Source organism: Tursiops truncatus, chromosome 8 (genome assembly GCF_011762595.2).
Source record: "Tursiops truncatus isolate mTurTru1 chromosome 8, mTurTru1.mat.Y, whole genome shotgun sequence".
NCBI lineage: Eukaryota > Metazoa > Chordata > Mammalia > Artiodactyla > Delphinidae > Tursiops > Tursiops truncatus.
The window spans coordinates 100,954,128-100,977,136 of NC_047041.1; the positions used below are offsets into that span (position 1 = coordinate 100,954,128).

The 23,009-nt window shown below is 57.4% G+C and overlaps 1 protein-coding gene across 1 annotated transcript; it reads right to left on the reverse strand.

The window, feature by feature from the left end:
• Nucleotides 1-1,710: 1,710 nt before the first annotated feature.
• On the reverse strand, nucleotides 1,711-22,767 carry EHD1 (EH domain containing 1). Its single transcript, XM_019947048.3, has 5 exons — nucleotides 22,113-22,767; nucleotides 18,501-18,598; nucleotides 6,617-7,029; nucleotides 4,147-4,311; nucleotides 1,711-3,711 (listed from the first exon to the last, which is right to left on the reverse strand). Exons 1-5 carry the CDS (start codon nucleotides 22,514-22,516, stop codon nucleotides 3,187-3,189), a joined length of 1,605 nt encoding a protein of 534 aa, XP_019802607.2. The 5' UTR covers nucleotides 22,517-22,767; the 3' UTR covers nucleotides 1,711-3,186.
• Nucleotides 22,768-23,009: the final 242 nt, after the last annotated feature.

A 23,009-nucleotide genomic window follows, 5' to 3' on the forward strand; every position in this document is an offset into this window, starting at 1 on the left:
CGATTAACCCTTGGTTTATCAAAGAGCAGAAGAAATGTTTATTGCTCTCACCCGGAACCTCCAGGTGTAAAACAGAGCTGCTGTGCGGTGCCCGGAGGCAGTGGGGGGGCCCCCGTGTCCCCTGGGCCCTGGGCCCTGAGGTCCCTGGGGCTCGCAGACTTTGTGGCGCCCAAGGGCCAGCGGGGTGGGCAGACTGCCCCAAAGGTCTCTGATGCCAGGAGCGCTGGCAGCCAGGTGGAGCCCTGTCCTGACCCCAGACCAGCCTCTGAAGAGGGGGCCTTTCACCCAGGGCCCCGGCCAGCTAGGGAGCTGGGGAGGAGGCAAGGGGTGCGGGCTGGTCCCCGGGAGAGTGGTCACACCTTAGTGCACCCCACTGGCCCTCCTGAACCCCCTTATGGCCGAGAGAGGACTCCCCCACAGCCTGTAAAACCCCAACCAGGCCCCAAGCTCCGGGGCTGCACGGGGGGCAGACGCCTGCCCTCGGCCCCTCTTCCAGCCTCAGACCAGCAGTCACTTTCTGGGGCAGCCTTAGGGGGTTCACCGCCCCCTGCCACCTCATGCTGGGACATGCAGGGGTGGGGGGACCAGAAGCACGGTCCTGTGTTCTCTTTGTGTTCTAACAGCTTCAACAAGCATCTCCCTGTCTCGGGTGACCCTGGAAATTGAGCGGCTGCCCCAAGCTTTCAGGGGCCCGGGCTGGAGTGACGGCATTTAAGCTTCAAGGTGCGTTTCTCAAACCTGAGTCTACGGCTGCAGACTTCGGGGGATGAAGTGAGCCATCAGCTTGTTTCTCCTTTGAAAGTGTATTTCCCATCAGAAGCACAGCGGAGCGCCCCATCTGGGGTTGAGCTGACCCAGGTTTGAATCTCCTCCCGTGACACTCGCTCTTCAAGCTCACCTGAGTTCTTGCCTGTGACATGGAGAGAACGCTGACCTCCTGGGTCATGAGGATCAGGTGAACCATGTGAGTGGTGCCGGGAGGGTGGGGAGCCTCTGCGGCCGTCAGACTGGACGCCCGCCACCTGGGCTAGAGCACTCCGCCTGGCCCTCAAAACCCGCAGGCAGCTGTTCACGTCCTGCCTTTTGCCACAAGTGTGCCTGGAGCAGTCTCCCCCCCCCGACTGCACCTCAAATCTGCACCCTTCCACGGCATCGGCTCCCAATTTGTCACCCTCCCCTCTGTGGGTACGAACAGTCCATCTGCCACATCGGCTGGCCCCACCCTTTGTAGTTTTGTTGCTGGTGTTACCTGCTTGGTCCGCCTTCAAAGTACTGGCTTCTCTAAACGACCCTGGGGCCAGCACGGAGCCCACGATATACCCTATCTGCCTGACCCCTCCCAGTGCCCTGAGCCCCATGGGCGCCCACCTGTCCGTTCACAGCTAGGGCGGAGCCCAGGTTGAAGGAGAGGCTGTGAAGATCACAGGGTGGGGGGCGCCTGCTCCCCCAACCCCTGGGGGGCACAGCCTAGTCCTTAGTCATCAGAGGCTCTCCCAACTTCTTCACCCCATCCTTCCCTCAAACTATTCCTGCTCAGCCCCCATCTAGCATAAGGAAAGCGGGTCGTCAGCCCCATTTGCAGGCCTCACCCGCCAGGCTTCCCAATCTGTCTCCGCTGGAATCTCGGCCCCCGGAGTGCTCTGCCAGTGCCCCTGCAGGCACTGCGGGGAGCAGGCGCCGGGAAGAGACATCTCAGCACCAGAGGCCAGCTTCAGCACAGTTAAACGTTTTTTAATGCAAGAAAAAAAAGTCCAGTCTTCAGTTTGCTTTTCCTTCCCACAGGCAAGTGTGGTTAAGCCACTGCACCGTAAACAGTGAATTCCCATCGAGGACACGGTGTGGGATGGTGGGCCGAGGCTGCAGGTAACATGGCCAGTTCCTGGAGACTCGGGCCCAGCAGAGGCCTAGCGAGCAGCACTAGGAGGGTGGGCCGGGGTCAGAGGTCAGAGTGGAGGAGTCCCTGAGACCCCCGAGGGCGTGCCTGCTGGGAAGCCTGCTCCCCACCCCCCTCCCCGCCACAGTGGCTCTGTGATGATGGCTCCAGGCCCTGGCGGCTGACCACTGGCCGACAGGTATGTCCAGGCCCCCAACAGCCCAGTGGAGGCAAAGCAGAGTGGCCGCTGGCTGGCTCGGGTTTCGAGCTGCTCAGCCTGGGGGCCACTATACTGAGGACATCCACGTGGAGCACCGCCCTCCTTTGCTCAATGGGAGGAAGTCAGGTGGGAGAGGGAAGGGGCTGGGCTGTCCCTGGTCCCTCTGTCTGGGCACCAGGCCCGGGCTGGAGCACCAAGCCACACCAGGTTCGTGAGGACCCACCGCCCACCAAGGGTGGGACAGAGAGGTGTACCAGAATGTCCTAGGAAAGTGAGAGGGTGAAGCAGGAAACACCGCCTCTGGGGTCTCTGGCAGGGTGTGCTCTGCACGCACCCCACATCTAATGGCTCCTGAGTGGAGCTGTCCCCTGGCTGGAGCATGGGGAAGGAGACAAAAATCACAGCTTCTGAACAAGTGGTTGGGAACTTACTGGAAAATTCAGTCAAGTATGAAAGGTGTCACTTTAGAGAACAAAAACTAGCTTATGTATTTCTCTGGAAGATGTTCTCTCACATCCACCCATCCCCCGGACTCCCCGCAAACAGGCAGCTGGGCCTGGCTCGTGTGACTGTCAAGCCAGGGGACATGAGAGCGAAGGCAGGGCCTGTGGACAGGGGGCCGCTGCGAACGGAAGGAGGAAGGCACAAGAAGAACCAACTGAATCTGAGAGCAGAGGCGGGGACAGGGCCGGATGGAGAAGGAAGCCACTGGCCGAGCGACTCAGCCTGAAACAGCCGGGACCCGCGTCCCTGTCTACACACGGACCGCAGCTGCAGGAAGGGCGAGCCAGGCGACTTCCCCGGCAGGAGGTACAGAGGCTGTGCGTGTGTGGGGCTACTGGCTGGAGGAGGAGGCAAGAAACAACGCTGCCTCTAACGTTATATATTAAAAATATCCATGGTTCTTATGCACAAAATTCCACCGATGACCTACGAGTATCACCCCTGCCTCCCCAGGAGCAGCCTTAAGATAAAGGTGGTGGTTTTCCTTTGCAAGATGAGGAAACATTGCCGTCTTTATGGTCTTGGGAACTGCTGACCACGCCCCTCCCCTGCAGCCTCTGCCTGGCCGGCCGCTGGGAGTAGGGGTCGCTCACTCATGCCTCCGCTTGGAGGGCGGGATCAGGTGTGGAGGCAGGTCGGCGGGCAGCTCGTGGCCCTCTAGCTTGACCTTGATGAGGTGGTTGGCCAGGGCGAACTCCTCGTCGTCCAGCAGCCCGTCCCGATCCACGTCGGCCAGCTTCCAGATCTTCCCCAGCACCGTGTTGGGCAGCTTGGACTTCACCATCTCCTTCTTGGCGTTGGCGCCTGTGATCTTGCCATTGACGGGCGACAGTGTGTAGAAGATCTCGTCGTAGGTGGGCTTGTCCTTGCCCACCACCCACTCGACGTCGTCGATGCCCTCGCCAGCCCCCTCGCCGTAGCCGTGCCCGAAGGGCCCGTTCATGGTGCCGTCGAAAGCACCGCCCTTCACGACCTGGGCAGGCATCAGGGACTCCTCTTGGCGCACAATCACCATCAGCCGGGCGATGTCGTTGGCCAGCATGTCGTCCACCGTGTCCAGCAGCTTGGGCTTCAGGGCCTGGAACTTGCTGAAGTCCTGGGTCTGCAGGAGCTCCTGTGGCGGGAGTGGAGGAAGGACAGGGTTGGGTCGGCCCCTCCCGGGCTCTGGCACGGAGGGTGCAGCAAGGGTTCCCGAGCAGAAAGATCTGGCTCCGCGTCACGGCCCCAACCACTTAACATCTTGGCTCCCCCTTCTCTAAGTCGGAGGTAAAAATAGTCCCCTCCGTGCAGGACTGTGGTGAGGATTAACTGGGAGGAGGCTGGGGTGCCTGGCACAGTCCCGCCCTCCCCCTCCCCCTCCAGGTGAGTCACCACATTCCCCTGTGAGGTGTCACGGACTGGGTCAACTTCTCCGATCGGGGTGGGGCGCTGGTGATTAATCGGGCCGCTTCCACATTGGGAGGCCCTGCCCCACAGAGCCGGGGTTCCCTCCAGAACCACCGCCCCAGTGCCCCAGCCGTACCCACTCCCATCCAAGGGGCAGCCGTACCTGCATCTTGCGGAGGCTGGGGAAGTCGCCGGGGGAGATCTGATGCTCCCGCTCAACCTTCTGGTAGATCTCGCCCAGGTTGTTCACCAGCTCTTTCTTTTTGCTCTCTTTACCGAAGACATTGGGCATCTCCTTCTTGAGGGAGCTGATGATGTAGGCATGGACCTGTGAAGACAGAGAAGGGGTGGGTGTCAGGTGCTTCCTGGACACCTTGTTGGGAGCGTGGCCTGCACCTGTGCTGCCCTGCAAAGCTGGATTGTAACCCGGGACAGCTAACCACAGCCGCAGCCCAAAGCCTGTGTTCTTATACGATTTCTCGGTACGCACACCCCTCCCCAGTGACTCCTCTGCACATCAGAGACACCGAGCGCATTCCTACCAAGCCGAGCAGAGCCGTGCCATCCTGCTTACACAAGTCTGTGGATGCTGGTGCCATGAACTCCAACACAGCCTGAGTTATGTCCCACTTTATCATCCTGACAGCCTCGGGGATGACTAAGGGTCAGGAAAATCCCACAAGGCTCCCCAGATGTTTCAGGCTTCACGCAGTACCTTGGGTGGACATCTGCCAATGAAGGGTGGCGCATCCTTCCCTCCCCCACAGCGGGCCAGTAACTCTGGCAACCTTGCAAAGGCACAGCCCTCAAACCCCTCTGCCTTGCCAAGCAACATCCTGCCGAGGAGGGCTGCAGCCAGCCAGCCTCACACCCCCTTCTCCCAGACTGCCAGCTCCACCCCCAAAAAAACCTCTCCACTGTCCTGACCTTGTCTGCCGGGGGCTGCGACCTGGCTGAGAACTGCCCCAGGGAAGCAGGTTGGTCACAGAGTCACAGTCACAGCTCTGCCCATCACAGGCCAGCAGAGAGAGCGACTCAGTCCAGGAAAAGGAAACAGTCTCAAAACAGCAGGTGCAGGACAAGATTGGAGAGGCTGGGGCTTTCCAGGCAGGGTGACTCAATGTGCCCAAGGGCCACGCGATTACACACCATCTCTGTAAATGAGCAGGCAGGGCCTGAAATCTGCCCTTTGTTCCGTCCTGGAGGGAGGCTGAGCGATGAGAGCACTGGAAGCCCTGCCGGGAGAGGGGCTGGAGGGGAAGGAGGGGAGCTGTGCTGCCCTGAGGCTGAGCAGAGGCTGGACTGGAAAACAGGAGGCCAGTCTCTCCTCCGCTCACCGCCTCTTCCCCTTCAGCTCAGGACATCGCTTGGCCCTTCGAGGCCAGGAGCCAGGTATGTGGATTTTCTCATGGGCTTCTTTCTCAGAACCAGTTCCACTCATCAGGAAGCTTCCAGAAGTGAGATATCTACAGAAACGTGCAGCCCTGTACCCTCCAGAGCAGGGTGCGGGCATCTTTACTTTGCATACAGGTCACCAGGGGACTGTGTCCAAATGCAGATTATGGTTCAGTAGGGCAGAGGTGGGGCCTCAGAACCTATGCTTCTAGTGAGTTCCAACCTGCTGGTCCTGGAGCACTTTGGGTAACCACGGAGGAGACACAGCCGGGGGTAAAGGATGCAGGGTCGCTTCTCGTTATTCAGGCCAGGGAGCACCCAAAGCTACCTGACTCCAGCCCTCAAGACAGTGTAGGGTGCCCTGGGCCACTGTGTTTGGCCCATGGCAGAGTGCCAGAGCCTCTGGGCTACACAGAAGGGAGCCTCACCATGCGGTACTATTCAAAATCGTGTCCTAAGGGGACGTGCTCTGCTCCTCAGTGTTTGAAGGGCCCACTGGTGGCATTACCCTTCCTTCCCCAGCCCCAGCCACCCCGGGGTCCCGCTGAAGTGCTCGGCCAGGCACTGAGACACCAAACTCCTGAGCAACTCAGATGCTGTCCACAGGTGCCAGCAGGCCCTGTGCTTCCATGGAAGAGTAGGGATGGTTTGCAAGGCCTCTGGGCCAGAGGCCATCAGCGCTCTCCCTGGGCCCGCAGGTTTGCGCCCCATCTCTCCACTAACTACCTCCTGTCTCGGCCTAAGCATCATCTCCCGCCCGACACCCCCCAGGCTAGCCCGCCCTCCCAGGACAGCTCATCCCAGGCCGACCCCAAGACAATACCAATAAATCGTACTTTCTTTTTCTTTATGTGCTTTCCCCTGTACGGCTGACAAGTGCTAGGAGGGTGGGGACCTGTCAGTCCCCACTGCGTCCCCAGCACCCAGCACATGCTGCGTGCACTCCAGTGCTCAGCAGACCTGGGGGGAAACTGATGAGCCCTCGAGCAGCAGCCCCACCCACTCTCCACCCCTCAGGCTGCCCCCGGCACAGTGGTACCTTCTTATCTGACGCTTATATGTGCTAAAAAGAATCTCAGGAAAAGGCTGCTCCCACGGGGGCACAAGAGGACGGGTTCAGACAAGGCGTGGCACAGTGCAGCCATGGGTCTGCAGGGCTGGGTCTTGGGCTTCCGATCCCGGGGCCCCGAGTGGCCATCCCAGAGCCCCCTGGGGCTGCGTTCCCAGCCTGGGTTTACCTTGGCCAGCCGCGCCCGCTTGATCAGGTCATTGAGCTTCCTGAGGGCGGCGTTGCGGGGCAGAGACTGGATGTCTTTGAAGAGGTCCTGCTCCTCGGCCTCGAAGAGCTTGCGGTTGTCGGGGATGAGGAGCGGGTGGGACCAGAAGGAGCCGATGTACACCCGGACCACCTCGGGGGTGTTGATGATCTTCCCCAGGGACCACATGAGGGCCCCGTAGACCCGCATCAGCTGCTGGGTCTCGATCTGGTCGGCCTTGTTCAGCACCACGCGGATCTTGTCCTCATGGTTCTTGAGCGCCTTGATGACTTCCGAGAACTCATCGGAGATGTCCAGCTTGTGGGCATCAAAGAGCAGGATGATGCGGTCCACCCGCTCAGCGAACCACTCGAGAACGGCCGCAAAGTCGTAACCTGCGGGAAGAGAAGGGCGAGTTGGGGGCGCCAGGGGCCAGGCGGTCCGATGGCTCTCGTGCCTGACTTGGCCTGGTACTTCTCAGCCTGGGGTCATTTCAATTTCCAGAATGTACTTATGTGGGCAGCCCAGTGCCCTGAGGGCAGGTTCATCAGGCCTCCCCTACTTCCGTACCCACCGCGGTGACACCCTCACCCACGCAGCACCTGGCACGAAGAGGCACTTAACGAATAAATAATGCAAGGGAAGTCACAAAGTCCACGCTCTAAAGTGGGTCGAACTATGGCAAGAGTGAGGAGGAGACCCCAGCAGCACAGCTCAACACCGGGCGGGAAGAACAGGTTTGGGGGCTGTTGGCTGGGTGCCCCTGCACAGCAGCGACAATTAACAGCAGTAAGACGACCTACAGCTGCTGCTTGTCCGGTGCTCTGTGCTGGGCTCCCTGTTCCGCACGACTCTCATTCATTCCCTACAAGTTACAGCTCGGGGGCCAGACCTGGCTCGCTACCTGTTTTCATAAATAAAGCTTTACTGGAACACAGCCAGCTCATCTGTACTCTCTGGCTGCTTCTGAGCTACAAGAGCAGAGCTCAGTTGTGGCAGAGACCATGAGGCCCCCAAAGTCGAAAAGTTAACACTCTGACCCTTAGAGAAAACGTTTGCTGACCCCTGCTCTACAGGCCTATTAAGTACTGCAAACCACCTCCCCTTTCTAGGTCTTAAACGCTTCTCTAAAATGAAGCGACTGGACTAAGCTCCAGTTCCCAACTCTATTCTGTGCTGTTTCCTGTCAACAATTAAGGCCGTTGGTGAACCTGCCGTCTGCAGCAGGACTGCTGACAGAACTGTCTAGTTTTAGCTCGATTCACGGCCCCCCAGCTTAAAACTGCATTCCCCAGCCTCTCTGCAGCAGAAATGAAGAAGCAAAGAAAAGGTGCACCAGCCCTTTGTCCTCTTCTCCCTTCCCAAGGACTGGAATGCAGGTGTGAGGGCAGGCGCTGGAATAACCACCCTGGGTTCAGGATGGCCTTGGACCATTGTATTTCACACAAACTATCAGATACCTGATTTAAAAGCCCGTGGATTTGTGGGTCTCTGCAGTAGTGGTTTAATTTGTAGCCTATTTTACAATTATGCCACCTCAAAGTGTTTCCACTTCTTGCACTGTCCCCAGAGGAAGAGAAAATTCTGTTTCTCATCTTTTGAGACTACTAAGGAATGGTAGACCATGTGGAAACAATGGCCCAAGAGTCTTTGGGAAGCTTGGGTCCCAGCCCCCAAGCCACCATCTCTCTGGGTGACTCCGGAGAAGTCCCCTTTTTCCTCACCGGCAGGCCACAGGACACCCCCAATGCAGGCTGGCCCTCTTAGGAACCACTGCGTCCTTCCCAGAGCACAGTCATGCCCCTGAGAAGGAGCCAGAGAGCCACTCCTATAGAGAAGAGCCTGGGATGCTGCCCAGAAACAGGCCAAAACCAACCCCCCACCGCCACCAGGCTGGGATTTAGACATGCCTTCTCTAGATGGCAGGAAACAGAAAAGCAACAGGTAGAGGGCAGACCAAAGAAAAGGACCAAGTGTCAACAAAAGGCCCAGAGTGACTCAAGGAGCCACGGGGAGGGCAGCCCTCACCGCCCCTCTTGTAAGGCGTGGGCTGAGCCATCCCGCCAAGCCTCCGGGGCTGAATGGGAGTCCACAGACAGCCCACGAGGCCACGGCCCCTGGGGGTGGGGAGTACTTTAAGAGAGCCCTGTGGGGCGTGCCTGGGGTGAAGCTGTGCCTGGTTAGGCAAACATTCCAGCCACCCCGTCCCCAAGTTCAAGTGGGCTCCAGAGCTGTCTGCGAACCTGAAGCCGCAGGCTTGCAGGCCTCTCCCTGCACCCAAGCGCTCCGAAACAACACAGGCTCTTAGTAAGGAAGCCCTGGATTTAACTCCCAGCTCCAGCCACTGACTCTGTGACCCCAAATTCTTAACTTCGGAGTTAACACTTTTTCTTCTGTAAAAGTCAAATAATAATTCCTCCTCCCAAGATCACAGGGAGGATTAAATGAGGTGACATGTTCCCAGCACAGGCCCCAGCACCAGAGCGACACCCGTGGGTCGGGCAGGCCCAGGATGGGGAGAAGAGGCAGGGCCCCCTGGAACGAGGGCTGAGGGGCTGGGGCTGCATCACTGATCAGAAACTAAGGTGACAAATGATCAGCCTGGCTCTGAGGCTAGAGGCCAGTGTTGTCCTCATGGCAAGACACCGAACCTCAAGGAAAACCCCGAATGCATGGCTTCTGTGGACCTAGCTTGCGGCCTCTCCAGGGCAACCTGTTCCTGCCGCAGCACAGGGGGAAACAGCCTGCTTTTTAAAAAATATTTATTTATTTTTGGCTGCATTGGGTCTTCGTTGCTGTGCGCGGGCTTTCTCTAGTTGTGGCAAGCGGGGGCTACTCTTCCTTGCTGTGCCTTGTCTTGTTGCAGAGCACGGGCTCTAAGCGCGTGGGCTTCAGTAGTTGTGGCACATGGGCCTAGTTGCTCCGCAGCACGTGGGATCTTCCCAGGGCTCGAACCCATGTCCCCTGCATTGACAGGCGGATTCTTAACCACTGCGCCACCAGGGAAGTCCCTAGCTTCTTAACAGCATAGCAGTGGAGTTGGTGGCAGCAAAGCCCCTGTGAACCTGAACTTGAGCCTGGGCAGGGGAGCCATCAGTCTTCCAGAGGCCCATGCAGACAAGGGAAACGGCCGGGCTACCAGATTCCCCACACTCAGAGGACGTGGGAAGGCAAGGAGCAAGAGCCAGGTTACTCCGATGCCCGCCACCAGCCACCACCAGGCTGCTGGTTCCAAAGTACAAGGTCCCTACGTCCCTGGACACAAGGAGCAGGCCGAGGGACACGGGCAGGGAGCAGGGCCAGCCCGGCCTCGCCGCCACCGCCTTTTATGGCCGGCTCTGGGAACGGCAGCTCTGGGAACAGCAGGTCAGCGCTGAAAAAATGATGACTCAGGAATGAACCGCTGCTCTCAGCAACAATGAGGCTCAACTTCTCCCCTCGTCAGACTGTTTGTCCTCAGACCACCGCAAGTTCAAACCGCAGATTCACACAGCAGGGGAGGCAGCAATGCTGAAACCGAGGGACTGGGAACAGGGGCGCCCTGATGGGCTGGGCTCGAGGCCAAGTTAGCTTTGGCCAGGGAGTGAGGACTGCATGCAGGGAGCCGAGGTCACCCCCTGACTCCACCCAGTGTGGCCTCACTCCTCCCATCCCCCAGTGGCGGCGGGAGGGGGGTGCATATGATGGGGGGAGAGGAGGGGGAGGGGGAGGAGGAAAGAGAGGAGGAGCCTATGAATAAGGTACCGGGTCCACGAGCCCCCAGCCAGAGCGAGCGCCCCGCACGGCTCTGCCTGCAAACCCAGTTACTCACCAACACCTCAAGTTGGAGCCAACAGAGCTAAGCCCATTTTTTTGTAGGTGAATGAAATTTCCTGTTTATATGGAAAGTGCTCACACTTTTGGTGAGAGAGAGCCGGTGGCTGGCCAAGCATGCCCACAGGTCATGCAGAGGGTCACAAGGCTGAGGCTCGTGCGATGTCATCACAGGTGGAGGACCACGTCCTACCACATGGCCGCAGCCTCCCCAGGCCCACGTGACACCCCTCAGCCCGCCGACCCCTCACTCAGCCCGCGTGTCTCCACAGGCAGCAAGGGCTGGACTGACCCACACCTGCAGCGCCGAGAGAGCATCGACCGAGTCCCCACACTGGCCAGGCAGCCCAGCGGCCACCATCAGCCTGGGGCTCGGCGGCAGGTGACGAGTGCAGGGACCAGGGACACATCCAGAGAGGAGCATCCCGCCCCCAGCACTGCCCCAAGCACTGGGCCTTCAGGCTCTGGGCCAACCTAGAGGTTGGCCTCGGCGGCGGGACCAGGCATCAGACATCACCTAATGCACGGCAACTCCTCGGCAGAAGCAGGAGGGCACGGGCGCCCGGTGACGAGCACACCACGGCCACGCACCAGGTGTGAACACAACGCTGCAGCTGCATCCACCTCAGGAGGGGCAGTTGTGAGGTGCGGACACCCACAAAGGACACAGACAACACAGCCGGAGGGGGCTAACTGCAAAGAAAGGGCTGCCCCTGCGATGGGAGTAAAAGCCAGCACTGATAAGAGATAAGCTCTGGCTCGGAGAGTTCTGGGACCTTGAAGACATTATGAAATGATGAAATAAGCCAGTCACAGGGGGTGATTCCACTGGTATGACGTGGAATCCAGAGACAGAAAGTAGAACGGTGGGGGCCAGGGGCTGCGGAGGGGGAGAGGAGTTGTAGCTTAATGGGGACAGAGTTTCAGTTTGAGAAGAGAAAAAAAGTTCTGGAGGTGATGGTGGTGATGTTTGTACAACAGTAAGAATGTACTTAATGCCACTGAACCGTGCACTTAAAGATGGTTAAAATGGGGCTTCCGTGGTGGCGCAGTGGTTGAGAGTCTGCCTGCCGATGCAGGGGACGCGGGTTCGTGCCCCAGTCTGGGGGGATCCCGCGTGCCGCGGAGCAGCTGGGCCCGTGAGCCGTGGCTGCTGAGCCTGCGCGTCTGGAGCCTGTGCTCCACAACGGGAGAGGCCACAGTAGTGAGAGGCCTGTGTACCACCAAAAAAAATGTTAAAATGGTAAATCTTACGTTATGCATATTTTACATGGGCTGTGTAGACGGGAGGCCCAAGCCTGCCTCTCACCTTGGCTCTGTTCCCACCAAGCCTCCTGCAGGGCCCGGGTGCTCCAGGGGTCCTGCCTCTGCAGTGCTGGCTGCCCTCCTCACCGGGTCTGCCTTCCCACCCTCCGACACCGAGGTGAAGGGGGAGCAGTTGTGATGTGTCCTCGCCCTAGCCCAGCACCCTCCAAACACAGGTAGTTGCGGTAGCTGGGGGAAACGCTGCTTCAGACATTCCAGAAGTTTCTAGAGTGCAAACAATAGAGGGTTTGTCTCCAATCGACTTTTGTTTCCTGCCATTCAACCTGCGTGGGCCTCCGTGTTTCTTGCCACGGATCCCATCACCACGCTTAACCCGTGCCGGGGCCGGGAGGAAGGGGTGCAGGAGCACAAGAGAGATTAAAGAGCTAAGAATCTACACCGTGAGGACTTGTTCTGAGCTTCCTTAAGCTAAAGTTCTTAAGGGAAGGACTCTTCCAGCGGCACAGAGGTTGGGAAAAAGGGGCCTCCCACGTCTAGGCATTTACCCGAGAGAAACTGAGAAATTGGGACTTTCCTGGCGGTCCAGTGGTTAAGACTCCGCACTTTCAGTGCGGGGGAGAGGGTTCAAGCCTTGGTCAGGGAACTAAGGTCCCACATGCCACGAGGCGCGGCCAAAAAAAAAAAAAAGAAGAAAAAGAAACAAATTAAATTTGTACTCTACACGAATGTTTATAGCAGCTTTATTCAAAACTGCCCCAAACTGGAAACCCAGATGCCTCTCAATAGGAGAATGGATGACAAGTTATGGTACGTCCGTATCACAGGGTACAACAGCTACAAAAAGGAAAGAACTGCACACTCTCAAAGAAAAGATGAACCTCAAGAGCACATGCTAAGTGCAAGACAGACACAAAACGCTTCACACTGTCTGATTCCATTTCTGACATTCTGGAAAGGCACAACTTTAGGGGCAAAGATCAGTGGTTGCCTGATGAGGGACTACAAAGGGGTGAAGGGGACTTCCTGGGGTGATGGAAACTTTGTATCTTGGTTGTCATGGTGGTTACACGACTGGTGCATTGGGTGAATTTTACCGTATATAACACAGATCTCAATAAATCTGGCCTAGAAATCAGCAACAAAGGACAGGGTGGTGGGGGGCAGCGGCAGGGGAGACCAGGGGGAAGGGCAGAAGGACTCTGGAATCAGGCCTGAACCTTCTACTCTCCGAGCCTCTGTTTCTTCAACTGCAACGTGAAGACAGCAGGTTTCCGCTGTGTGAGCGAGTGAGCGCCTGGCCCACTGTAAGCGCTTTGTAAACGTTTGCGGTCCTTTACTCACAGGATTTGTATTTGGGCCCAAGAAGCTCAGATTCCGATGGGTGTGTAGGCAACGACGGCTTCTAACGCGTGAAGAATGCCTCGTACCCCAAATATAAACCGAGCGTTTGCAGGCGCTCAGGCAGCTGCCAGGGAACAGGTGGGGCGCCAGCAGGGGCTGGTCCAACCCCCTGCGGGCAGAGTGGCCAAAAGCTGGACAGGGGCAGTGGGGGGGCTGGTGGGGAGGCGCCGAGAGGAACGCCCTGAGGAGGGTAGCTGTGCGGAGGCTGGGCCCCCACCAGAGGAGGTCCTGGAGTCTGAAGGGAAAGCCCTGCTGAGTCAACGCTTCCCCCTCTTCCAGCCTCCACGAGCTGTTATTCAGAGAAAGGTCTTCCTCATCGAAGTCTGAGAATCGCTGGGTTTTTCAGTGTACTTTTATTCAGCTGACATTTGTTGGACACTGAACTGGGCAGCGGGCACTAGGGTAGGAGATTAACACACGTAAATTCGTGCAATCGTTGACAAGGACCAAGAGGCTGGTACTGCTACTCCTGTTCTATTGATGCAGCTCCCAGGGGTGCAGCAACTCCCTAGGGCCCCCAGCTCCTAAGTACTGATCTGGGACTCGAGCCTCTGTCGTCATCTGTGCTGAGGGTGCTGGGAACCCAGGAGGGACGCAGGGCTCAGCCTCGTGCTCGGCCTTGCACAAGGCTTTCGAGGCAGCCTCATGGAGCCATTCTCTGGGGTGCAGAAAACCCTCGTGAAACGCTGGCAGGGAGGGCTTTTAGGGCTGGGGCATCTCAGGAGATGGTCAGCAGGAAGGGACACCTGTGGGTCAGAGGGCTCCAGGTTTGGGCCAGGGAGCCCCTACCCGACTGTTAAGCCAGATGGCTCCTGAGCTCGGATGGAGCCTGGGATCCAGGGATAGTCAGCAGCGGGGACGACCCAGGGGAACGGCCAGCCATAGCCAGGGCTCCTAAGGTCTGTCCATGGATGGCTGGGGGCGCAGGGGTGGGAATTTCCAGCTGGAGGCAGAGAATAGGGAGAAAAAAAGCAGGTCTCAGCACTGCTGTTCAAAGCCCTGCACCTCAGGCCCATTTCTGGACTGGGAGTCTGATCTCGGGCAGGGAGAGAAGCAGTGTGGCCTCTGGGCATTCCGGGAGAGCTGAGCCCGGCACAGCACCGGCCTGGCAGGGCTAAGGGCTCTTCCGAGCCAAGCTCTCGGAGCTCCTCAGCCCAGAGCACCGGTCTGCAGCACACTGCGGCGTGAGCACGGACTCTGCTGGGTTCAAATCCCAGCACCAACTCGTGCTAGCCTATGTCCTCTTGGGCTACTTAACTTTGCTAAGCCTCCGTTTCCTCATCTGAAGAGGAGCAGCTTCCTCACAGATGCAGCTGCTGCGATAAGCGAGTGGGGCTGGTTCCCATGGCAGAGGCCAGCAGAGAGCCAGGCATGAGGCTGGCCGGGCTCCGTCTCCTAGTCCAAGCTGAAACAACTCGACCTTGCTGACTCGACTCCCATGGGGCAAAATGAGGCCCAAAAGTTACAGCTCAGCTCACAGCCTCGCAGTGACAATGGCGGGGGGGCTCTGGCCAGGCCCCTGCCCCCGGGCTGAAGCTTCCATCAAAGAGCCTCCGGCCGCTGCCCACAGAGGACCCACATGGGAAGACCTGCTCCCTCCCAGGTCCTGCCACGACTGGGCCGGCGGCCAGCAGCCTGGGAGCCCAAGGCACCGGCTCCGCCGGGCCCCAGTTGCCCTCTGGGATGCCCTTTATCAGTCACACGGGCAGCATCCAAGAACGAACACTGTCCCCGCAGGTCACCTTTCTCTGCTGACACAAGAGAACTTTATCTTTAAAGGCACTCAGGAGATGAGCACAACGGGCAGGCGCGGCCCAAGATCCCACAGAGGCTCCTGCTCTTCCCTGGAGCAGTTCTCAGGGGTCTCTTGCAGAGCCTTGGGTGTATCCCGACTGCTTTGTGCCTGCTCAGGCCTTACCTTATCTTTCCACACAGTATTTCCTGCACACATTAGGCACCATGGGGAAAGGGGACAAAGTCAGGAGGGGCTAGGCAGAGAGGGTGGGAACTGGAAGTGAATGTAATTAGTGACACTAACGTCTACGCAGCCTCCAGAAGGATGCTCTGCTTCCAGGGAATGAGGTCGACAGACCGCAGAAATGCGTGCCGCCTGCCCAGGACACACATTTTCTGTTGGCCCAATCTTTTTGAGAGGGAAACACCTGCCTTCCACACCGTCAGCAAAGGGAGCAGAGAGGTGGCCGCCAGGGAGCCTGGAACACATTGTCCTACTCTGACTTCCTCTGCCAGGTGACATGGGACCTTTGCAATGACAGATGAATGGGGTCTCCAAGAAGGAGAGACCTACCCCTTCTGTGTCCACCTGGAGAACACCACCCCAGAGGCCACACCCAGCACGTCTAAGAGGTACTGCCCCATGGTCTTTCTTCTCCACTGATAAAACGCTGACTCCAAACACATCCCACGGTAAATCCCAACTTGGTAGCTGTTAGTAGAATACTTTAAACCAAGACCTCTAGGGTTATGGAAGGAAAGATCTCTATTGCACAGGAGGAAAGCCCTCCTCCAATGAGAGTGATGCACTTGTCTTTAAGCCAACCTCCTTCTTCCTGCCCATGATGGGTGGGGGAAGGTCCCTGGCTGCCAGGGACCCAGAGGGGCCACACTGTAAGGGAGCAGGGTTGCGGGGGAACACAGGCAGTCTCCTGCTGGCTTCCTCCTCCAAGTATCTGCCATCTACATGGGTAACTTGCGGGCCAGGACTGTCTGGTCCCCACCAGTGAGATGCACCCTGCGCCTGACTGGACAGCACGCTGAGGCACTGCTCTGCTGCCTGTCCCACAGAGAGCAAGTTTGGACACCACTGCCTGTCTTTCTACTAATGCGGTAAGGAAGCAGCGGGAAGGGGAGGCAGGGGAGGGAAACACCCCAGCAGGCAGGGCCAGGATACTCTTTGCAGCAAGACAGCGTTAGACACTCCCAACTCCTCAGTCTGCTGAGACTAAGGCCCCAGGCTGAAGTGTCAAAGACAGCCCAGCAGGAGAACTTCACAGCACTCGTGGAAAACTGCTGTTTCTGAGTTCAACAGGGGCCATAAGGACCCTAAGGCTTTCCCTCAAGTACCTTTATTTATTTATTTATTTTTAAAATTTATTTTTGGCTGCGTTGGGTCTTCGTTGCTGCGCACGGGCTTTCTCCAGTTGCAGCGAGCGGGGGCTACTCTTCGTGGCGGTGCGTGGGCTTCTCATTGCGGTGTCTTCTCTTGTGTGGAGCACGGGCTATAGGCGCACGGGTTTCAGTAGTTGTGGTGCACGGGCTCTGTAGTTGTGGCTCGTGGGCTCTAGAACACAGGCTCAGTAGTCATGGTGCACAGGCTTAGATGCTCCGTGGCTTGTGGGATCTTCCCGGGCCAGGGCTCGAACCCGTGTCCCCTGCATTGGCAGGCGGATTCTTAACCACTGCACCACCAGGGAAGACCTCCCTCAAACACCTTAACTGCCAGCTCTGAAGGATATAAGGAGTGTGGCATTTGGGGGAGGATAAGCCTCTTTTTATGAGCTATTATTGTCCCTTATCCAAAGATGCGTTCACATCAACTGACCTATCTGATCTGATAGCTCCCAGTTGGGAGAACTCCTCCCCAGCGTATTCCCCCAGGTCATTAAAGACATAACTCTACAGAGCCTCAAAGAAAGTCCCTCCAGGATAGCTCAATCCTGGAGGTAGATGGAGAATAAATTCCCTTTTGTGGGTCTTTCTCTTTAAGAGTAACTAATTCAGGGACTTCCCTTGTGGCGCAGTGGGTAAGAATCCGCCTGCCAATGCAGGGGACATGGGTTCGATCCCTGGTCCGGGAAGATCCCACATGCCGTGGAGCAACTAAGCCCGTGCGCCACAAATACTGAGCCCACGTGCCACAACGACTGAAGCCCATGCACCTAGAGCCCACGCTCCACAACAAGAGGAGCCACCACAAAGAGAAGCCCACGCACCGCAACGAAGGGTAGCCCCCGCCTGCCGCAACTAGAGAAAGCCTGCGCGCAGCAATGAAGACCCAATGCATCCAAAAATAAATAAACAAAATAAACAAATTTATTAAAAAAAAAGAGTAACTTGTTCAGATTTTCTAGCCTTGCTCTGGCAAATGACAAGGCAAAAGCCTTGTTTATCAGGCATTTTCTTAAAACCAGGTTAGAACAATAACAGCAGTAAGAAAGAAAAAAACTGGCCCTTGCTTCCCCTAGAAGTGTCATTATCATCGGGGTGGAGAACATAAAAGTTTAAACCAGATTGAGAGACAGAGAGCAGTTTCAGTATACTCTGATGCAATCCCCTATTGGCAGGGGCCCACAAGCCGGGGGAAAAAAAGAGAAGCAGGGTTTCTCAGCACTGAAAATGGGGCCCCCACCCGCTCACAGCCTCAGCAGAGACACACTGCCTCCCAAATCTCAGGCTGCTGGCTTCAACTGCAAAGCTCACTAATGCTGGGCGGCCCGGAGGGAAAGGGGGTACAGGAGAGATTTGCAAGTTAATGATAAACAAATCTGGCCACTTGTCCTCAACCCCCTCTGAGTCTGATCTTGTTTCATTTTTACATTTGCAGCTGCAGGCTCCACTCTTAGCCGGCCCCCATGCTCCTCCCAGAGAGCATTCAGGCGCGAGGCTCCCCTTCCTTCTACAAAAAGGGGCAGCGGCAGAAATATAACCCAGTTCAGGTGCATCCTGAACCAGATCTTTAGAAAAGCTTGGCGCACTCAAGACAGGAGTTTACACAACTAGAATGGGCCTGATGCACTAATACTCCGCATGAAAACCTTACGCCACGCACGGCACCCAGGGAGGCTACTGATGACCAACATTTAAGCAAATTTAAACACATTTCCAAGGCCCAACATGTTTAACAAATTCCTGCTAGCTTCTCCTTTTGGCTGTGGCTCTTTCAAGTCAAACTGTTCTCTCACAGTCCTGCTGGACCCACTAGGAATGTATACAGCTCTGGGAGGCAAAGCTTTTAAACACCAGCTAAGGTGAGTGAGCCCCAGGGGAGCCAGGGGCTCATTCAGAACAGCAATGCTGGCTGAGGTATCTGGAGCCCAGACACGGAGCAATCTCCTGGGACCTCACGGCCAGCCAGGATCCTGCCTTCCTTTCCAGAAGGCCCCAGGGGCTGGGAAGCTTGAAAACCACATAAAACTGGCTGTTGTCTCACCCTGACGGCTCTTGTAACCTCAGCAAAGGGAACCAAGGAAAAAGCAAGCTCCGGCCCCCGCTGGGCTCGGCGTACCATGCAGATACAAGGCTGATGTAAAATGGGTTCTCACTTGGGCTGGGAGAGACTTGGGCAGCATTTGGTCCATGTCACAGACGTCAGATGGAAGTCGTCTGACTACACCAGGTGCCCTGGGCTGTGTCAGAGCCTGTTTACCTCTGCTGATGCGCTGTTTCTCTCCAGACAGGATCCCGGGAGTGTCGATGATGCTTATGCTGTCCAAGACCGGGTTGGGCAGCTGGGCGCACATGAACCTGCACGAGAGCAAGAGCCCAGAAGAGAGATGTCAAGACTCGGGTACCACTGCTCGAGATGGGACAGCAGTGATTTCTGTACTCCTTCGTCTCCACCTCTGGCTTCCTTTCCAGAAGAAAGGAACGGAAAGGAGGTTTTCTATTGTCTTAAGTTTCCAGGAGTGGGAATTCCCTGCGGTCCAGTGGTTAGGATTCTGCACTTCCACTGCAGGGGGCACGGGTTCCATCCCTGGTCAGGGAACTAAGATCCCGCAAGCCACAAGGCCAAAAAAAAAAAAAGTTTCCAGGGGTGACCAGCAAATTGCACATATTGTCTTAACTGGGAATCCAACCAGCAGGCTCCAACTGACCCACATCAACACTTCCCTCCCTTAGCTTTTCTCCCAGAGCTCGAGAATTCAACTTTCACGTTGCTGACATGTTAGTGAAAACGGCACAAGCCTAGGGTCACCATTCAATTCCAGAAGGAATAGAGAAGAGTGACAACTGAGACCTTGGAATTCCATATTAAAATTTTCAACCGCTTGGCTAAATTTCCACGCTGCAAGAGATGGTCCTGTCCTACTGCTGCTGGGGCCAGCCCTCGCTTCAACCCAGCTGCTCAGGTGAAGGGACTGCAGTGGGCAGCCGCTGACAGCCAGGGGACCACGCAGGCTGGTACATGGTGGGGCAGGGAAATACAGACACCATTCTCTCAACGTCAAGGCAGAAGGAGGAAAAACAGAGAGGCTGGCAACTCACGGACCACGGCTCAGCTGTGTGTGCCTGAGTTCCCACTGAGTTTAGAACAGCCCAGAACAACCAGGGCTGTCCCAACCGATAGCAGAGATTCTTGACTGGACACATAAAAGGCTCCTTTAAAAACTTCTCTGTAAAAGGTATTGTGAGCAGAGAAAATACTGACCCATTGTCTAGGAATCTGCCATGATTAGCTTCCCCTTTTGGTCCCACACCACAAGTGACCCGTGGCCCAGAGGCGGGGGCAGCTGGCCAGGGTGAGAGGTACTGCCTGCAAGCACAACAGAGCAAAAGCAGCTGACCCGCAGGATGAAGAAACCTTGGACCTCATCCTCACCGTGCCAGCAGCAGAGCACACGTGCTGTAAAGAACTGCACGACCTGGGGCTCCTGCTGGGGAAGGAGTCAGTGGAGAGAAAACCAAAACAAGACGACTTGGCTCTGAGAAGCAACATACATGAAAATGCCTTGTGAAGGGCCTTGTAAGTTAACATCTCTGCAGATCGGGCGCTCTGCAAAGCCCAGGGAGTGAGGCCGAAAATACGAGAGGGAGCAGGCAGTACAGATGCATCCTATCCTGTTTCCTCACCAACAAGGACGCAGAGATTTCATCTTGAGCTACAAGTTACCAGTTACGCAATGAGTTTACGCAGGATACTCTTAGGATACCGTGGTTGCGCCCTGCCTCCTGCTCTCTCTGATTTTAGCCTTAGAGCAGCCACTTAGGGGGAAGAGGCCGGAAAGTCCAGTCCATGATTCAATGAGTCTCTTTAAGAGTGCGAGAGAGGCTGTGTCAGCCACTGAAAAGCCCCCTTTGTGCGCCCCGGCGGGCTGGGCGGCGCTGGTGTACTACACGGGCTGACACAGCTGGGGGCCTCAGCTCCAGCGCAAACCCACACCCCACCCCTTGGCTGACGAGGCCCCTTCCGGCAGGGCCATTCGTTACCAGTGTTCTGGGACCCTCTGGAGATGAAGTGGGGCAGAAGGAAATACAAGTGCGGCTCTCGGACCCTGTGGCACTGGCATCATCAGGGTGCCTCTCTTCGACCCGGCACCCCCGAAATGCTCTTTTTTTCAGGGAGAAGCAGCAGGAGGTGGTAGCTGGCTGCACAAAGGCAGACAGTTGGCACTGCATTCACCGGCTCGTGAACTCGACAAATCAGCGAGGCTCCGAGAGCCGCCGTTTCCTGAATGAGGTAGGGGTTGCCTAGCTGATGTCTAAGACCCCTCCCAGCTCTGAAACTTTAGGTCTCTAAATTCAGAAAACAGGTCATATGCCCATTTCTCCTTACAAAAAAGGTCACCTCTCACAATCAAAAGTGGACCCCTAAGGACAGCAGGAGATGCAGCTCCTTCCTTCAAGCTTCCCAAATTTCTCCAGGAAAGCAGACCTAATAATGCTTGGAATTCCCAGCACAGCAGCCAGACTTTCCACTGGACCGTATGGCCTCCACCAGCTGACAGCCAGCCAATCGCCTACCTACAGGCACAACGATTCTCAAACCCCAGTATCCCCTGAGGCGGGCTCCTGGCTAGGAGAGCCCTGCCTCTTCAGGAGTCTCACCCAAAGGGCTTTACTCTGGCCCTGACTCACAAATGCCATCAGCTGTGAAACAGGAAGACAGGTTTAAATGCCTGAGAGAGGCAAAAAGACAACAGAAGACTGCCTGTCTTCTCCGTTAAAGGTCAACTCTGCGCACAGAGGCAGGCCTGGTCACTGGCCTGGATCGAGGGCACGCTGGTCTACCCTGTGCGGCTGGACAGTGTCTGGAAAGGAATGTGATCATACAGGGCGGAGACCTTCTGGAAGGCAAGAGTCAAGGATTCTTTCCTAGGCTCTTCCCCAGACGAGACTTTGAAAGGCATGTGGAGTCACTCCTTGAATGGGGTTTGGCAGAAATGACAAATTTGTGAAGTCCTTTGGTATGTCCCCTGGGGGTAGGGGGAGGGATTTTAGAATCCCCATTGAGCAGGACCTTGGAGTTCCTTTAGAGAAAAGTGAACTTGGCTGTAGCACTCCTGAGAGAGGAGGCCAATGCATTTCATTCATAGCATCGTGAAGGTTAGAACCTCGGAGAATTACCCTCATCAGGGTTTTACCCATTTAACTGGGGAAACTGAGGCCCCAGTAGGTTAGGGAACATACTAGTGGGTCTAAGCAGCCGGAATCCCATTCCAGGGCTCCAGGGCCCACCGCCTAGCAGCACAGACCCTTACCCCTGAACCCCCTAAAGCAGCACGGGACCTTCAGACTGCCCCTGGGAGAAGTGCTGGTCCTCGCCCTGTCTGCTGCTTCTGCAGGCCGCCCCAAACTCAGCAGGCCACAGCAGATCCTCTCCCACCGGTCCCTGGGGAGGCACAGCACAGCACACCAGCAAAGGGAATGGCTAAAAGTTTCACCGTAGTTTTCCGTGACACTTAAGAAACAGACCCGTGAAGGGAGGGGTGAAGGGGTTGGTTTGAATGAATTAGGTGCGTCCAGGGGTAGTGAGTAGTAGTGAGTCTGGGATCTGCCAGGGGGGTTGGGAGTTAAACCGATAACCTGGAAAATTCTGGGGTGGGGGGGAGGAGGTGACAGAGCCAGTGGAGCCGGCGACGCGCACTCGCAGACCCCCTCGTAAGGGTTTTCTATGGGAAGCGGCAGAGGACCCAGTCTCAGGGAGTGGTCGCTAAGGGTCTCGCGGGGGCCTCGGAGACAAAGAACAGCGGGGGCGGCGGTCACAGGACGGTCGGGACCCCGGCCACTCCCTCTGCCCCCCGGGTCAAAGGGTGGGTACCTGTTGAGGAAGGCGTTGCCGAAGGCGTTGAGCTTGCGGAAAGGGCGCCGCGGGTCGACGACGAGCGCGTTGCCCGGCACCACGCCCTCGGTGGGGCCATGCATGACCGCGATAAAGGAGTCGGTGGTGGGCTCGGGCCCGATGCGCATCCCGGGGAAGTCCTGCTCGATCAGGTGCCGGATGAAGGTGGTCTTGCCTGTGCTGTACTGGCCCACGAGGAGCACCATAGGCTTGTTGTCGAAGTCAGCGTCCTCCAGCGCGGGCGAGTGGAACTCGTGGAAGCGGTAGTGCTCCTCCAGGGGCAACAGCTTCTGCGCGTATAGTTGCCGCAACCCCTCGGCCACCGTCTGGAAGAGCTCCGGCTCCTTCTTGCGGCGGGCATCCTTGCTGACCCAGCTGAACATGCTGCCGGAGGCCGGGCTGGCTGCTGCAGGGCAGAGCGGCGGCTGAGAGCCGGGCGAGGGCGAGGAGCCGAAACTGGGCCGGGCCTGCCGGCTGAGGAGCGGCGGGGCAGGGGGCGGGAAGCGGCCCGCACTGCGCAGGCGTACGGCACGGCCCACAGAGCACCCTCTGCGCAGTGGAGCGCGCGCCTCGCCCTGCTCCCTTTATAAGGCCGGGCCGCGCGACCGGGCGCGTGCACCGCAGCCACGCGGGGCCGCGGGGAGTTGGGAAGGGGTGAAGGAGGAGCCCCGCCCACGCGCTCTGCGCCACGTCTTCCCCTCCCCCACCTCCTATTTGCCGATTCCAAATCTCGCGAGCGCCGGTTGTTCCGCTTGCCCCGGCCCGGGTGCCGTGGCAACCGCACCTGTTTCGCCCCGCCCCTTGTGGGACGGCTCGCGGGAGTGCTGCGGCTGGGAAGGCTGGAAGCGGGAGTCCGGAGCGAGGAGGTCCCAGTGT